The sequence below is a fragment of the Tachypleus tridentatus genome, unplaced genomic scaffold (genome assembly GCF_004210375.1).
Source record: "Tachypleus tridentatus isolate NWPU-2018 unplaced genomic scaffold, ASM421037v1 Hic_cluster_1, whole genome shotgun sequence".
Lineage (NCBI taxonomy): Eukaryota > Metazoa > Arthropoda > Merostomata > Xiphosura > Limulidae > Tachypleus > Tachypleus tridentatus.
This window is the reverse complement of record NW_027467777.1, coordinates 21,607,034-21,620,883: the sequence shown is the minus strand read 5'-3', so window position 1 is coordinate 21,620,883 and position 13,850 is coordinate 21,607,034. Positions and strand designations below refer to the sequence as shown.

At 32.2% G+C, this 13,850-nt stretch overlaps 1 protein-coding gene across 1 annotated transcript in view; it reads right to left on the bottom strand.

Annotated features, from left to right (window-relative positions):
- Positions 1–508: 508 nt before the first annotated feature.
- Positions 509–13,850, bottom strand: part of LOC143241769 (trypsin-1-like) — a 39,830-nt gene continuing 26,488 nt past the window's right edge. Inside the window, exons 4-7 of the mRNA XM_076484995.1 lie at positions 8,625–8,721; positions 7,485–7,750; positions 4,779–4,918; positions 509–1,280 (exon numbers count right to left, since the gene is read on the bottom strand). Of these exons, the coding sequence (XP_076341110.1) occupies positions 1,122–1,280; positions 4,779–4,918; positions 7,485–7,750; positions 8,625–8,721 (662 nt within the window). The 3' untranslated portion in view covers positions 509–1,121. The remainder of the gene's footprint in view (positions 1,281–4,778; positions 4,919–7,484; positions 7,751–8,624; positions 8,722–13,850) is intronic.

Genomic DNA, 13,850 nt, shown 5'->3' with positions numbered 1-13,850 from the left:
TTCAATGTTAGAAAGAAGACATCGTGATACTATACATAATGCACAACGAGCTTATTAATGACCTGAAGTTTGTTTAATTCAATGTTAGAAACAGGACATCGTGATACTATACATAATGCACAACGAGTTTATTAATGAGCTGAAGTTTGTTTAATTCAATGTTAGAAAGAAGACATCGTGATACTATACATAATGCACAACGAATTTATTAATGACCTGAAGTTTGTTCAATTCAATGTTAGAAACAAGACATCGTGATACTATACATAATGCACAACGAGTTTATTAATGGCCTGTAGTTTGTTCAATTCAATGTTAGAAAGAAGACATCGTGATACTATACATAATGCACAACGAGTTTATTAATGACCTGTAGTTTGTTCAATTCAATGTTAGAAAGAAGACATCGTGATACTATACATAATGCACAACGAGTTTATTAATGAGCTGAAGTTTGTTTAATTCAATGTTAGAAAGAAGACATCGTGATACTATACATAATGCACAACGAGTTTATTAATGACCTGAAGTTTGTTCATTCAGTAGTACAAACCAGACATTGTGATATATTTAATAAAAAACGAGCTTTATCTAATGACTTGTTGTTTGTTTACTTAGTTCAATTGAATAATATAAACAATATAAAGTGATACTATATATTTAATAGAAAACGAGCTTTAACTAATAACCTGAAGTTTGTTCAGTTCAATAGTAGAAACAAGATAATGCGACATTATATATATAATAGAAAACGAACTTTATTTAATGACCTGTAGTTTGTTCAGTTTGTTCACTTCAATAGTCGATACAAGATAATGCGACATTATATATATAATAGAAAACGAACTTTATTTAATGACCTGTAGTTTGTTCAGTTTGTTCACTTCAATAGTAGAAACAAGATAATGCGACATTATATATATAATAGAAAACGAACTTTATTTAATGACCTGTAGTTTGTTCAGTTCAATAGTCGATACAAGATATTGTGATACTATAGATTTAATAGAAAGCGACCTCTAATGGATGAACTAAAGTTTGTTCAGTTTCTAAAATTCAATATTTTCATTATATCCTTTTCTTTATGCCTCATCAGCCTCTTCGTCTCTGTAAATATAATACTATACAGCGTTAGCACGAATCCAGTTCAAGTATTCTGTAACTCGTGTATAAACGCCAGGAGAATTTTGTCCAGCACAGCGAATACCCCATGATACGACACCAATAACCATCCAGCGTTTGTAGTAATTTTCTACCATTAACGGACCACCTGAGTCACCCTGCAACATAAAATGAAATAATGAAAATATAAACTCGTTTTGTTCATAATTAAGTCAATATATTGTTTATTTCAACTCTCATTTCTTTAATATACTCCATCTAATGTTTTAAACTTATTCAAAATATAGTTATGTTATGATTTCTTCTTTGTCATTGATTTAGATTATATATAGAAAATAAAATTACAAGAATGTTATGAACCTAGAAGTATATAAACTGTGGCATTATAGCAATGTGTTTTTATTAATGACTATTCCGCATGTCTATGACTGTAGCACAGAGAAATTGGAACAAAACCTTCTGTCAGAGTCTCGTGTCTAAGTTTTGAGAATAATCCATAGTATTTTGTTTTTGTAGCTTTGTGTAGTATAACATGGAACATTTTATTGCTGTAGTTTCTCAACTAACCGTTTAATTAGTTTAATGTAATCTATCTTATTCTTGTAGATTTGAGGATAATGTTTTCCAATTTACCCGAGAATATATTATTGTTGTAGTTTCTTATCTGTCAGTTTCATCTTGAGCAATTGTTTCAAAGTTTGTTTGAAACTTAAATATATATATCACTTTTTAGAACTATATTTATTTTTATATATTAGTTTTTGGAACTACACTTATATATGCATATATTAGTTTTTGGAACTACACTTCTATATGTATATATATCACTTTTTGTGACTATACTTGTATATGTATATAACAGTTTTTTTAAAACTACACATATATATAAGCGTTTGGAACTACACCTATATATATATATCTGTTTATGGAACTACACCTATATATATATATATATCTGTTTATGGAACTACACCTATATATATATATATATCTGTTTATGGAACTACACCTATATATATATATCTGTTTATGGAACTACACCTATATATATATATATATATATCTGTTTATGGAACTACACCTATATATATATATCTGTTTATGGAACTACACCTATATATATATATATATATCTGTTTATGGAACTACACCTATATATATATATGTATCTGTTTATGGAACTACACCTATATATATATATGTATCTGTTTATGGAACTACACCTATATATATATATATATATATGTGTGTGTGTTTATGGAACTACATATATATATATGTGTGTTTATGGAACTACATATATATATCTATATCTAAGACTTTTTGGAACTACACTTTTATATACACTGCTGGCCAAAATCTTAAGGCCAATGAACATAAAGACAAAATATGCATTTTGCATTGTTAGACTCAACCACTTATTTGAGTAGAGCTTCGAAAGATGAAAATAAGAAAAGGGAAAAAAAATCTGTTTTTAGCATTTAATAGGGAAAATGTGAACACTGTGAAATTAGCCTAAATACTAGCTGGTCAAAAGTTTAAGACCATACCAAAAAGAAGTTCTAAACAGGTAGGACATGCCCAACAAGAGGTCTCAGTAGTGAGTTGCACGGCCATCATTGCGAATAACTTCAAACATTCGCTTTGGCATGGTCGATATAAGCGTTTGCAGAAGGCTGGCTGGAATGTTATTCCAAGTGGTGAAGATGACTGGCTGACTACATTGGCATGTTGAAGAGAGCATCCTTATCGACTGAAGGCTCTCGCCTGTGTGGAAATGACTGGATCTTTCAGCAGGACAAGGCTGTAATCCACAATGCCCGCAGGACAAAGGACTTTTTCATGGCGAATAGCGTTATTCTTTTGGGCCATCCAACGTGTTCGCCCGAACTGAACTCCATTGAAAATGTTTGGGGGTGGATGGCAAGGGAAGTCTATAGAAATGGACGTCAGTTCCAAACAATGCATGATCTTCGTGAAGCCATCTTCACCACTTGGAATAACATTCCAGCCAGCCTTCTGCAAACGCTTATATTGACCATGCCAAAGCGAATGTTTGAAGTTATTCGCAATGACGCCCGTGCAACTCACTACTGAGACCTCTTGTTGGGCATTTCCTACCCTGTTTAGGACTTCTTTTTGGTATGGTATTAAACTTTTGACCAGCTAGTATTTAGGCTAATTTCATAGTGTTTACATTTTCCATATTAAATATAAAAAAGGTTTTTACTTTTATTTTCCCTTTTCTTATTTTCATCTTTCGAAGCTCTACTCAAATAAGTGGTTGAGTCTAACAGCGCAAAATGCATATTTTTTCTTTATGTTCATTGGCTTTAAGATTATGACCAGCAGTGTGTATATATATATATAAACAACGACACATATATGTATAACAGTTTTTGGAACAAGACTTATATATGTATGTTTCAGTTTTTGGATCTACATATGTATATATATGTAAGATTTTTTGGAACTACACTTATACATGTATTTATTAGTTTTTGAACTACACAAATGTATATATCAGGTTTGGAACTACACTTACATATGTATATATATCAATTTTTGGAACTACCCACATGTATATATCTGTTTTTGGAACTATACATATATATATATATATACATGTACATAAAAGTTTTTGGAACTCCAGATATGTATATATATTTTCTTCAGTTTCATACGTGTTTCTACCGCTTTTGTTAAAACGACTGATTTTGTATAGGTCAACGTGTACACTAGATTATCTGACACTTTAAGTCCACAAATTTCGATAGATTAAAATCCAATGAAATGGATAGAATTTTGCTTTTATTTTTAAAATTTTCAAAATTAAATTCGTTTTCAATTTGTTTCCTATGCTCTTTGTTTGTCTGCAGTTAAGCACAAAGTTGTACAGTGGGCTATCTGTGCTCTTATCACCACAGTTATCGAAACCCAATTTTAATGTTGTAAATTTGGAAACACCGTTTTGCCACTAGAGGGCGGTTCTTTTCCCTATGAGGTGCCCCTGAAATTGTTGCGCTCTAAGCTCAAGTCTTGAGATCTTACTGCGCCCCAGTTTCACACAGATTATTTCGTTAAAGTTTATATCATATCGCTTGGAATGTGTTCGTAGTTTCTCACGAGTCAGTTACTGTTTTTCTTACACTTATACCGAGGCATAGCCATGTGATTAACACCCTCGACTCGTAATCTGAGAGTTGCGGATCGAATCCCCATCGCACCAAACATGCTCGCCCTTTCAGCCGTGTGGGTGTTATAATGTGACGGTCAATCCCACTATTCGTTGGTGAAAGAGTAGCCCAAGAGTTGGCGGTGGGTGCTGATGACTATCTTCCTTCTCTCTAGTCTTACACTGATAAATTAGGGACAGCTACCGGAGGTATCCTCGTTTAGCTTTGCGTAAAATTAAAAGAAACAACAAAAAATACTTTTTCCGAAAGTCTGTACAAAAAATTGTAATGAATATGTCTCAATAAACTAATGGTGCTCGAAGTTACAAAAGTAACATTACTGCTTTCGTTGTTTACTTGTGTTTCATTCTGTTTGTTTAAGAGGTGCCACGTGCCTTCAGTACAAGCGCGGTAATTAAAATCAGGTCGCCATAATATTGTTGTTGTTGTTGTTTTTTAAAGGAAACTTAAATATCTTACCTGGCAGGAGTCTTTCCCGCCAGAACGCACACCAGCACACAAGAAGTGACGGTCGATTTTCCTGGAGAAGACACTTTGACATTGGCTTTCACTCCACACTGGAATAGTTACTTCCCTAAGTACATTGCTAGAAGCTCCACCTTGTGCGAGAAAAATAATAAATACAACTTTCGTTTTAGTCTTGCACAAATCCAGCAATGTTTATTGTAACTAAGCAACGTGTTTGTATTAAAAGAACCAATTCTTGTGTTCATAGGTTTAACGAAACACCTCACTTGGTAGTTAAACTGTTCTCATTGAAGTAAAAATCACAAAATCTAAATCATAGTTGTTTGTTTTATTTATTTCTTTTCAGAGCCGAGAACCCATACAAGAAGAAGAGAACCAAAGTTATCAGAGAACCCATACCAGAAGTGAACCAAAGATACCAGAGAACGCGTACAAGAAGAAGTGAACCGAAGTTGTTAAACAAACCATTCCAAAAAGAGAACCACAGTTACCAGAGAACCCATACCAGAAGTGAAACAAAGTTACCAGAGAAACCATGCCAGAAGAAGAGACCAAAAGTAACCAAACCGACTCACGTGGATCTATGGTTGATCAGACCACACGGTAACTCTCAGAGTTCTAACTCCGAACCTAGACAATAGCCATTAAAACAAATAAAAAAGGCTAGCCGATAATCTACTGGATTCTGATGAAGAAGAGACCAACGACTGCAAACACTTCCAGAGACATTTCCCTGATTTCTGAAAAAATGTCTGAATGGTGCCACCATTGGTGTCAATTCCAACCGTTACCTACCACCCGAAGAAAATGATTTATATCCCTAGTCTAATTTTCATTAATTAATTTGTTTGTTTGTAATTAAGCACAAAGCTACACAATGGGCTGTTTGTTCTCTGCCCACTACTGGTATGTATACCCGGTTTCTACAGTTGTAAGTCCGCAGACATGCCGCTGTGCCACTGAGGCGGCTGTCATTAGATTCAATTAATTTGTAAATTGTTAATTCTTGTATAACATGTTATTGTTGTTGTTGTTTTATTCCACTTTGTATACCGGTTTAGACACGGATTGGGAAGTTTATTTGGAGCATATACAGTGAATGTAGGTTTTCTCACAACCCCACACATACACATATCTAAATGTTAGGCATTCCGTCTACAGCTGCCCTGAAAACGTTTTATTTATTTTAGTGTACAGCTGCCCTGAAAATGAGCCGTTTTATTTATTTTACTTCAAGCGTTTGTTTTTTGGGTCTTAGGTGCTGCAATCCTATAAATCATATTAGGCATAATTATGTTTTAAAGATTTTGTACAGTTTCTTAAAAATTAAAACCAGTAATTTACTTAGAACTGAAACAAGAACTGTGAAATAGACGAACCTCTTAGGGTTTCTTAACAGCATCTCTTTGGTGTCACCTAATTATTCTATAACTCCTGTAAACCAAGAACAAAAGTTGTCATTTGTTCTTTGAGTACTTTTGAGTTATATATTAAGCCCAAACTCCTACCAAGGAGAAGAGAGTTAAGCTATTAGAGAAAAGGATATTCTAAAAGGAATGGTTAACACAAACAGTGGTACAACCGTCTATTGTTGGTAAAGTGTTGAAGAAATGGAAAACGTGAACCAGAAGTTTAAGCCTAGCCACCACAAATTAATCCTAAACAGCTTTGTTTGCGTTGGTTTAAACGTGATTCATTGTATATAGTCAACTAACGTGTTCTTTGTGACATTACGACCTTCTAAACAATACAGTATTGTTCGTATTTTTTTAACTACATGAAGAAAGATATTTTTTTTATAATTTCACTTGATCGTTCACAATACTGTGTCCAGCTACGGTTTTAGGCAAATATTGTCCAAAATTTGTTTGAAATTCAATTGATCTCCACTGACGATTTTAAGGAATACTCGATAACCAAACCTAAAGATCCAGTTACTTAGAGCTACTTTTAAAAAGAAATGGCGACCTATTCCACAAGATGTGTACTAATACATGGTAGTATATGCTAGCAGTTGAATCCAGGTTGGAATTAATAAAATTGACTCTTAGCATTGAAATATAGCATTGTTTTTTTATTTTTAAGGGACGCCCTCTATATTCTCAATATACTGACGATTATGATGTCAATATTAGGTTAGTGTAGGTTGTTAGTTAATAACACTGTGTTAATATAGAGAAAACCTTAAAAACAAAAAGTCTACATATATCTGCTATGTTATTATAATGAGCAGCTAGGAATGTTTGACAACTATATTTCAGTAACCCATGTCGTTACTAGGTGTCGCTCATCATATTTTTAACTGACAACATCTATGTATTGACAGCTACGCCAGAGACCGTAATAAGGCTAGCATGCTAACCTACTAAATAACTTGTACAGGGTGTTCGGAAAGTCACTGTGCAGTTTTGTAATCATATTTTATTCAGTCTATTTCAAGCCAGCAACTGATAGCGGTGTTTAGAAACAAAATAAGAAGGATCCAGGTCTGTATTGATGTCAACGGGGGTCACTTTCAACATTGTTTATAATTGTTATTCATATTTACCTCCTGTATTCTATAATGAAACATGTCTGTTAATAAATATATAAGTGCACAGTGACTTTCCGAACACCCTGTAGATAATAGAAAATAAACGTTTGTTGAGAAATAAGAAAATATTCGCTAAAACTCGTACGTAGGAAACTTATGCTTACCGTAAGATGTTGTTCCCCATCCGGCCACTGTAGCTAGTCTGTTGATGTAGCTCTGACCGGGCTCGGGCAGACAGATGGGTTGAATATAATCATTAAAAGTTATTGTTGTAGCAAGTTTTAGCAAGCTAATATCGTTGAAATTACTACGGCTGTCGTAATTCGGATGATCTTTGATCTCTGCGACAGCAAAGTCTCGTGCGTTGTTGTCGTCTTGACGGCTGAAGTCGTATTCTCCGAGACGAACTTTGATACTGCTAGCCGTAAACCTGTGATAGCCAAGGTTTAACTCCTATTTAATCAAAGTCAAAAGCATGTGAAATAAATGTAGTTGTGTCGGCATAGTTTCAGTACTATTTGATCAAAGTTTAACACTGCTAACTAAAAACTTTTAAATAGATTACCTTTAAATTGGACATTATGAACTTTAGAATAAGTACTAGTTTCATTACTAAATAAACCGAAGAGCATTTTTGTCGGTTCTCTTCAAGTTTAAAGAAGTGAGTGAACGACAACCATTTTGGCTTTAAATCAAAAAGCACCCTAAGCTACTTTCAGAATAAACTGGTTTGTTTGTTTGTTTCGAAAATCGCGCAAAGATACTCGAGGGCTATCTGCGCTAGCCGTCTCTAATTTAGCAGTTTAAGATTATAGGGAAGACAGCTAGTCATCATCACCCACCGCCAACTCTTGGGCTACTGTTTTACCAACAAATAGCGGGATTAATCGTCACATTATAACGCTCCCACGGCTAAAAAGACGAGTATGTTTGGTACGATGGAGATTCGAACCCTCGACCCTCAGATTATTAAGTACCTGGCCATGCCGGGCCTTGGGGATCAATAACCTAAACAGAAATAATGAAAAAGTGACATCTGGTGTCCATTATTTATATTATAAAATCTAAATATACATTAAACAAGATTTTCGTCACCTGCTTTCACAGTTGCACTTGAAAACGAAGTTTCTGGTGTAGACGTAACTGTTGAACGATCTGTCCTTTTCTTCATAGAGAAATAAGAGTAACTTGACAGATAGACGCGATGTCATGAAGTTACAATTCTCTACAAACGACGATGATTTAAATATTTTATTGTGCTTAGCTTGAGATAATGGATCAACAGTAAAATTATGTGGACTTACCCTTCAGTACAATGCGCTGCTGTAAGCACGTATTGGTGACTAATAAGGACCCCTCCACAGAACTGTCCACGTAAGTTTGATGGACCACGAATCAGAGCTGCCTGAAATTTAAAACTTCCTATGGTTACATCTTACATTGTGTTACAACTTACGATGAGTTACATCCCATACTGTATTACAACTTATAGTGTGTTAAAACTAATACTGTGTTACAACTTACATTGTGTTACAACTTACAATGAGTTACATCCCATACTGTATTACAAATTATAGTGTGTTAAAACTAATACTGTGTTACAACTTACATTGTGTTACAACTCACAATGAGTTACATCCCATACTGTATTACAACTTGTAGTGTGTTAAAACTAATACTGTGTTACAACTTACATTGTGTTACAACTCACAATGAGTTACATCCCATACTGTATTACAACTTATAGTGTGTTAAAACTAATACTGTGTTACAACTTATATTGTGTTACAACTTACAATGAGTTACATCCCATACTGTATTACAACTTATAGTGTGTTAAAACTAATACTGTGTTACAACTTACATTGTGTTACAACTTACAATGAGTTACATCCCATACTGTATTACAACTTATAGTGTGTTAAAACTAATACTGTGTTACAACTTACATTGTGTTACAACTTACAATGAGTTACATCCCATACTGTATTACAACTTATAGTGTGTTAAAACTAATACTGTGTCACAACTTAAATTGTGTTACAACTTACGATGAGTTACATCCCATACTGTATTACAACTTATAGTGTGTTAAAACTAATACTGTGTCACAACTTACATTGTGTTACAACTTACGATGAGTTACATCCCATACTGTATTACAACTTATAGTGTGTTAAAACTAATACTGTGTTACAACTTACATTGTGTTACAACTTACAATGAGTTACATCCCATACTGTATTACAACTTATAGTGTGTTACAAATTACATTGTGTTACAACTTACAATGAGTTACATCCCATACTGTATTACAACTTCTAATGTGTTAAAACTAATACTGTGTTACAACTTATGATGAATTACAGCTTATACTATATTACAACTAATACAGTGTTAAAACTTATACTGTTCTACAGCTTACAGTGCATTACAACCAATACTGTGTTACAAGTTATAATGTGTTACAGCTTACAGTGTGTTGCAACTAATTCTGTGTTAAAATTTACAGTATATTACAACTAATCAAGTCACTTCTCCATGTAACTTATGTTACATTTCGTCAAGTCACTACTATGTGTAGCTAATAATGTTACAACACGTCACAACATTGCTCTGTGTAGCTGATAATGTTACAACACGTTACAACATTGCTCTGTGTAGCTGATGTTACAACACATCACAACATTGCTCTGTATAGCTGATGTTACAACACATCACAACATTGCTCTGTGTAGCTGATAATGTTACAACACATCACAACATTGCTCTGTGTAGCTGATAATGTTACAACACATCACAACATTGCTCTGTGTAGCTGATAATGTTACAACACGTCACAACATTACTCTGTGTAGCTGATGTTACAACACATCACAACATTGCTCTGTATAGCTGATAATGTTACAACACGTCACAACATTGCTCTGTGTAGCTGATGTTACAACACATCACAACATTGCTCTGTATAGCTGATAATGTTACAACACATCACAACATTGCTCTGTATAGCTTATACTGTGTTACAAAACACTGCTATGTGTAACATGAAAGCGATTACACATCCAGTTTCTTCTATCATTATCCAATAACTTTATCCATTTCGATCACCAGCCGATATTATACTAATAAAATCAAACCAAATCAGTTCATACACAAATAACTATGTTGTACAGAAGTAAAGTAACCATGTTGTACAGAAGTAAAGTAACTATGTTGTACAAAAGTAAAGTAACTATGTTGTACAGAAGTAAAGTAACTATGTTGTACAGAAGTAAAGTAACTATGTTTATACAAGTAAAATAACCATGTTGTACAGAAGTAAAGTAACTACGTTTATACAAGTAACTATGTTGTACAGAAGTAAAGTAGCAACGTTGTACAGAAATAAAGTAACTATGTTTATACAGAAGTAAAGTAACTATGTTGTACAGAAGTAAAGTAACTATGTTGTACAGAAGTAAAGTAACTATGTTGTACAGAAGTAAAGTAACTATGTTTATACAGAAGTAAAATAACTGTATTGTACAGAAGTAAAGTAACTACGTTTATACAAGTAACTATGCTGTACAGAAGTAAAGTAACTAAGTTTATACAAATAACTATATTGTAAAGAAGTAAAGTAACTATGTTGTACAGAAGTAAAGTAACTATGTTTATACAAGTAAAATAACCATGTTGTACAGAAGTAAAGTAACTACGTTTATACAAGTAACTATGTTGTACAGAAGTAAAGTAACAACGTTGTACAGAAATAAAGTAACTATGTTTATACAGAAGTAAAGTAACTATGTTGTACAGAAGTAAAGTAACTATGTTTATACAGAAGTAAAATAACTGTGTTGTACAGAAGTAAAGTAACTACGTTTATACAAGTAACTATGCTGTACAGAAGTAAAGTAACTAAGTTTATACAAATAACTATGTTCTACAGAAGTAAAGTAACTAAGTTTATACAGAAGTAAAGTAACTATGTTGTACAGAAGTAAAGTAACTATGTTGTACAGAGAGTAAAGTAACTATGTTGTACAGAAGTAAAAGTAACTATGTTGTACAGAAGTAAAAGTAACTATGTTGTACAAGTAAAATAACCATGTTTTACAGAGTAAAGTAACTATGTTGTACAGAAGTAAAATAACAATGTTGTACAGAGTAAAGTAACTATGTTGTACAGAAGTAAAAGTAACTAAGTTTATACAAGTAACTATGTTATACAGAAGTAAAGTAACTATGTTGTACAGAAGTAAAGTAACTATGTTCTACAGAAATAAAGTAACTATGTTGTACAGAAGTAAAGTAACTATGTTCTACAGAAGTAAAGTAACTGAGTTTATAGAAGTAACTTTGTTGTACAGAAGTAAAATAACTAAGTTGACAAAAGTAAAGTAACTATGTTGTACAGAAGTAAAGTAACAACGTTGTGCAGAAATAAAGTAACTATGTTTATACAGAAGTAAAGTAACTATGTTGTACAGAAGTAAAGTAACTATGTTTATACACAGAAGTAAAATAACTGTGTTGTACAGAAGTAAAAGTAACTACGTTTATACAAGTAACTATGCTGTACAGAGTAAAGTAACTAAGTTTATACAAATAACTATGTTCTACAGAGTAAAGTAACTATGTTGTACAGAAGTAAAGTAACTATGTTGTACAGAAGTAAAATAACCATGTTGTACAGAAGTAAAATAACTATGTTGTACAGAAGTAAAGTAACTATGTTGTACAGAAGTAAAGTAACTATGTTGCACAGAAGTAAAGTAACTATGTTGTACAGAGTAAAGTAACTATGTTGTACAGAGTAAAGTAACTATGTTGTACAGAGTAAAGTAACTAAGTTTATACAAGTAACTATGTTATACAGAAGTAAAGTAACTATGTTGTACAGAAGTAAAGTAACTATGTTGTACAGAAATAAAGTAACTATGTTGTACAGAAGTAAAGTAACTATGTTCTACAGAAGTAAAGTAACTAAGTTTATAGAAGTAACTTTGTTTTACAGAAGTAAAATAACTAAGTTGTACAAAAGTAAAGTAACTATGTTGTACAGAAGTAAAATAACTAAGTTGTACAAAAGTAAAGTAACTATGTTGTACAGAGTAAAGTAACTATGTTGTACAAGTAAAGTAACTAAGTTTATACAAGTAACTATGTTGTACAGAGTAAAATAACTATGCTGTACAGAAGTAAAATAACTAAGTTGTACAAAAAGTAAAGTAACTATGTTGTACAAGTAAAGTAACTAAGTTTATACAAGTAACTATGTTGTACAGAAGTAAAGTAACTATGTTGTACAGAAGTAAAGTAACTAAGTTTATACAAGTAACTATGTTGTACAGAAGTAAAGTAACTAAGTTTATACAAGTAACTGTGTTGTACAGAAGTAAAGTAACTAAGTTTATACAAGTAACTATGTTGTACAGAAGTAAAGTAACTAAGTTTATACAAGTAACTATGTTGTACAGAAGTAAAGTAACTATGCTGTACAGAAGTAAAATAACTAAGTTGTACAAAAGTAAAGTAACTATGTTGTACAGAAGTAAAGTAACTAAGTTTATACAAGTAACTATGTTGTACAGAAGTAAAGTAACTAAGTTTATACAAGTAACTATGTTGTACAAAGTAAAGTAACTATGTTGTACAAGTAAAGTAACTATGTTGTACAGAAGTAAAAGTAACTATGTTATACAGAAGTAAAATAACTAAGTTGTACAAAATAAAAGTAACTATGTTGTACAGAAGTAAAGTAACTAAGTTTATACAAGTAACTATGTTGTACAGAGTAAAAGTAACTAAGTTTATACAAGTAACTATGTTGTACAGAAGTAAAATAACTAAGTTTATACAAGTAACTATGTTGTACAGAAGTAAAGTAACTATGTTCTACAGAAGTAAAGTAACTATGTTGTACAGAAGTAAAGTACCTATGTTTATACAGAAGTAAAGTAACTAAGTTTATACAAGTAACTATGTTGTACAGAAGTAAAGTAACCATGTTGTACAGAGTAAAGTAACTAAGTTGTACAGAAGTAAAATAACTAAGTTGTACAAAAGTAAAGTAACTATGTTGTACAGAAGTAAAGTAACTATGTTGTACAGAAGTAAAGTAACTATAATGTACAGAGTAAAGTAACTAAGTTTATACAAGTAACTATGTTGTACAGAGTAAAGTAACTAAGTTTATACAAGTAACTATGTTGTACAGAGTAAAGTAACTATGTTGTACAGAGTAAAGTAACTATGTTATACAAGTAAAATAACTAAGTTGTACAAAAGTAAAGTAACTATGTTGTACAGAAGTAAAGTAACTAAGTTTATACAAGTAACTATGTTGTACAGAAGTAAAGTAACTATGTTTATACAGAAGTAAAGTAACTAAGTTTATACAAGTAACTATGTTGTACAGAAGTAAAATAACCATGTTGTACAGAAGTAAAATAACTATGTTGTACAGAAGTAAAGTAACTATGTTGTACAGAAGTAAAGTAACTATGTTGCACAGAAGTAAAGTAACTATGTTGTACAGAAGT